Source organism: Emiliania huxleyi (genome assembly GCF_000372725.1).
Source record: "Emiliania huxleyi CCMP1516 chromosome Unknown EMIHUscaffold_200, whole genome shotgun sequence".
In the NCBI taxonomy this organism is placed as follows: domain Eukaryota; phylum Haptophyta; order Isochrysidales; family Noelaerhabdaceae; genus Emiliania; species Emiliania huxleyi.
The window spans coordinates 99,854-104,470 of NW_005200599.1; the positions used below are offsets into that span (position 1 = coordinate 99,854).

General features: G+C 70.9%; 1 protein-coding gene across 1 annotated transcript in view; it reads left to right on the plus strand.

Moving 5' to 3' along the window:
* The window catches only part of EMIHUDRAFT_113820 (hypothetical protein), a gene marked incomplete at both ends in the record, with an annotated part of 2,787 nt that extends 1,892 nt beyond the window's left edge, over positions 1–895 (plus strand). The window contains one exon of the mRNA XM_005781500.1: positions 59–895. Within this exon, the coding sequence (XP_005781557.1) occupies positions 59–895 (837 nt within the window). The remainder of the gene's footprint in view (positions 1–58) is intronic.
* Positions 896–4,617: the final 3,722 nt, after the last annotated feature.

Consider the following 4,617-nt stretch of genomic DNA (forward strand, 5'->3'; position numbering starts at 1 on the left):
CGGGGCGGCGGAGGGCGCGGAGGACGCGGACGGGAGGGAGGGCGGCTCCTCCGCCAAGGCGCCGCGCGCGTCGAGCGCCCTCCCTCCGGCCGCCGACGTCGACCACGCCGAGCTGCGGCGGGCGCTCGAGGAGGCCTTCCGCAGCCACTTCCGCGCCGACGTCGAGAGGGACGAGGTCGGGCTTGGGGCGCTTCAGGCGGAGGGCATCAGCATCACGCCCGACGAGTACGAGGCGGGCGCCGAGTGGCGGTGCGCGTGCGCGCTCGCGACGCACGGCGCGCTCGTGCGGCTCGGGTACGCGACGCGCCGCGGGGCGCTGCTCCACTTCGCCGCGGCCACGCTAAAGGGCGAGTGGAGCCGCGCTGTGCCCGCGGAAGCGGAGGCGCGGCTGGGGGAGGGGAGAGTGGCGCGAGGGACAGTGGGCGCGTGCTCGCCGACCGGCGATTGCGACCCCCCGCCGCCGCCTCGCGACGAGGGAGCGGCGGCGCGATTGCGCGACGAGGAGCCGGCCGGGGGCATCCCGGCCGGCGTGGTGCTGCATGCGGGCGGCGCGGCAGGCGGCGGGGGCGGCTCGTTTGTGACAGCTCCGACAGCAGCGACGGGCAGCGGCGGCGGCCCGCCCGCCGGGACGGGCTTCAAGCGCAGGCGGGCGGCGGTCGACGACGGCAAGATTGCGGGCATCTGCAGCGCGGAGCGCGGGCAGCGCGAGGCCGCGGCGCGTGGGGAGGCGGTGGTCCCGGCATCGTACCGCGCCGCGGTGCTGGAGGGCCTCCGCCGCGTGCTAGTCAAGGAGGGGGGGGACCCGGAGGAGTGGTGGGCGAGGAAGGGCGCGGGAGGGCCGTTCCCGTTTGAGGCGGAGTTGCAGGCTTTGCGGGGGGAGAGCGAGCCCACCTAGGAATAAATCCTCCCTCCCCTAAATCCAGCTTCCAGGCAACCAATTGAAATGCGACCGCCGGGCCCCGGGCGAGCACGTTGCACTTGGTCTTGGAGCACCTGGAGTGCAGAGTCCTCAGAAACACGAAGGAAGAAAACGGCCAAGCAAGGGAGGGATGGGAGGACGGCACGCCGCCACCACACAGGGATTTTAAGGAGAGGGGTGTGGTGCGCTAGCCGTCGCCCACCCTTGGTCCTCCGCCTCTTGCAGTCCTCAGAAAGAAAGAAAGAAAACAGCCAAAGCAAGGGAGGGATGGGCAGTCCTCAGAAAGAAAGAAAGAAAACAGACAACCCAAGGGAGGGATGGGAGGACGGCACGCCGCCACCACACGGGCAGTCCTCAGCGCTCAGTCGACACGTACAGTGCAATTTCTTTTATTCCGCTTCTTTTATTACGCGGTACATCCATCATCCCAATCCTGCTGGCGATATGCTGCGGCGGCTGAAGCGGGCCCTTTCGCCAGAATCCAAGGATGGGGGCGCGGGGGGGTGGGACGACGACTGCCGCAAGTTCTCGCTCGCCAGCCCGCCCACGGTGGCAGCCTGCGGCTCCGGAGACCGCGCGTCCCGCTCTCCGCTCTCTCTCTCGCTCTGGTGTGCGCCGCGCCACCGCCTTCCACCTGCGTACGCGCAGCGCATTCCCACGGCTGCTCTCTCGCACCCCTGCTGCCCTCCCGCCCCTTGCGCAGCGCGCGCACGCTCCTCCCATGACGGGATGTGTCCTTCATGCGGGTGGCGCGGCGTCACGCCCCTGCACCCCCGCGCTCCAGGATGTGGGGAGACCGCTTCGTCTTTGACCGCTTCGGCTTTGACCGCTTCCTCACGCCGGACGGGCGCGAGACGCCCCTCCCCTCCCCTCCCCCCCTCTCACATCCTCGCCCTCCCCTCTCCGCCGCGCAGCGCCGCAACCGGCCCTCCCCGCCGCCGCCCACTGCCCAGCAGGCCGCGCAAGCCCGCGGAGCAGGAGACGGTCGCGTTAGGGACTCAAAACGACGTCGACGAGGCCCAACTCAGCTTCGTCCTGGAGGACGCGTTGCGCATCGACGAGCAGCCCGGGTGCGGCCTCGCCCCGCTCCCGCCGCACCCGCGCCTCTCGCCGCCAAGCTCACACGCACCTCGCCGCGCGAAGGCTTCCGCGCCGCAGCGTGGCGCGCAAGCTCGAGCTCGGTGAGGACCTCGAGGCGGAGATGTCCAAGTGCACCCGCTGCGGCGGGTCCAACTTCGGCACGCTGCTCGGCGACCTCTGCGTGGCCTGCTCCGGCGGCGGCGTCATCCCGACCTCGGCCGTCGAGCACCTCACCTTTGGCGTCCACGATTTGATCGCGGCGGTCAGCGGCGTCGCTGCCCCCAAAGTTCCAGGGAGGCTGCTGCTGCCCGCGCCTCCCCCCCCCCCCCCCCCTTTCCCCCTTTGCCCTGCACACACACACAGGGACACACACACACACACACACACACACACACACACACACACACACACACACACACACACACACGCACACACACACGCACACACACACACCGCCCCGCGCGCGCGCCTACCTCACCTCGTCGTAGCTCCCCCGCCCCCACCCCCCCCTCCCCCCTCCCCTCCCCCTCCCCACCGCGCCTGCCGCCCCCGCCCCCCTTCCCCAGTCGGAGCCGTTGCTGACACCTCATACACATCCGCCCGCCTGTGGTTCCCCTTCGGGGCAGCCCCGCGCGGTGCGGGAAGCCCTTCCCCTGTGTTTGATGGCGCTCGAGGCGCCCGTCCTGCCGCCGGCAGCCGCCCCCCGCCCTCCTGACCGGTCCCCCCGCCCCCCGCCCCGTGTGCTTGCAGGACCGGCAGGTGGCCAGACGCCGCTGGCCACCTGCAGATCCTGCACGCGGTCGCGGAGCACGGCCGCGAGGGCGACTTTGCGGATGCGGCGGCGGCGCTGGGCATGAAGGCAAATGCTGTGCGGATGCAGTTTTACCGGATGGCGCGCCAAGAAGATAACGGTATCTTCGTCATGCGCCGCGACACCCCACCCCCCCACCCCACCCCCCCTCCCCAGGCGAGGCGGGAGCAGGCGCCGCGCAGCTCCAAGTCGCGGTGCAGAAACAAGGTTCGCAGAACAATATCATGCGCCCAATCACCCTCGCGCTCGGACGCATCCTCGCCCTAACTAGGAGGAGCTCGTGGCGGAAGAGCAGGATTTCTTCAAGTGCAGCAGCCTCACGAGATTCGTCTCCGAGTCCGAGGCCGTGGAGGCGTCGCTGACGTGCCTGAGACGCGCCCGAGATCTGAGGGATGACGCACCCACTTTCCCGGTGATAGGTGCGCAAGGTGTATGAAGCGCGCCTGGCGCGCGAGGCAGCCAAGCCGGAGGCCAAGGCGGAGCGCGAGGAGGCGCGCAGCGCGCAGCGCGCGGCGCAGCGTGCGGAGGACCCCGAGCACGAGGCGCGCCTCGAGGCACGCAGGGCGGCGTACCAGCTCTCGCGGCAGGCGGCGGAAGCGGTGGGATCGGTCTAAGGTGTTCTTCGGCGCCGTCTGCCGTGGGTGGAGACAGACACGTCCGCGACATTTTGCCATAGGCGTCGTGGATGGCGCGCCGTGCGGAGGCGCAGGCGCCGGTCCAGGAGGCGTTCGAGGCGCTCAAGCTGGCCAAGGGCGAGGAGCGGTCCGCGGCGGCACGGGTGCTCGTGGCTGCGATCAAGACCTTCAAGGGCACGCGGCTCGGCTTCACCTCCCTGGTGGGCGACGTGCTGCGAGCGCTCGCCCCGCGAGGCGTCGACTTCCAGGTCGCCTCGCACGCCACCGTCATCGCGCGGCACCGGGAGCAGGGCGGCGAGTGGCCCGAGGACGTCTCCGCGCTCAAGTTCTCCGAGTGGGGCGCGGACCTGAGCGCGCTCGAGGCGGGCGCCGCGGAGCTGCCGCTTGTGCGCCGCGCCCCGCGGCCGCTCTGACGCCGCCCCCCCTCTGAGCCGTCCCCTCCCGCGTAGGCGCTCCGCACGCTCTTCCTTGTGGCGCTCCCCTACGTCAAGAAGCTCTTCCCCGCCCTCGAGGAGGGCATCGCCGACCTCGACGCCATCGCCAAGGAGTGGGAGCCGCTGACGCAGCAGTGGGCGTGGCTCAACCTTCACCTGCGGCTTGCGGGTGCGCCGCCGCGAGCGCCGCGGTGTCCGCACCCGGCGTTCCCTCTCACCCCCCCCCTCCCCCTCCTCGTGCACAGAGGGCAAGGCGCGGGAGGGCGCCGCTAGCTCGACGCACCCGACATGGCCGGCGAGCGCGGAGGCGCCGGAGGAGGCCGAGCTGAGCCGCCTCCACGGCCTGCACGCCGTCGCGCGCATCCTCAAGCTCTTCGCGGCAAAGGCGCGGCAGCTCCGCGCGCTCGTCATGCGAGACGGCAAGGCGGTTCTGGAGACGCTGGTGGACTGCCCCGACGAGCTCGAGCTCTACCTGTCCCGCGAGCTCGCGACTTGTGAGCCGCCACAGTCGGCAGCTCGCAATAGCAGCAGTGGGGGGGTGATCAGCCCCCCTCCCCTCTCCCCAGGCGCCGACCTCAAGGCGAAGATCGACTCGACGCGGCAGTTCCGGCGCGCGCAAGGCGCCCCGCCCTACGCCTTCATCTTCCAACTCAAGTACAACATGTATGCCTCTGGCACGACGATCATGGACGCCACCTCGGAGGTGCCCCCCCCCCCCCCCCCCAAAAAAAAAAAAAA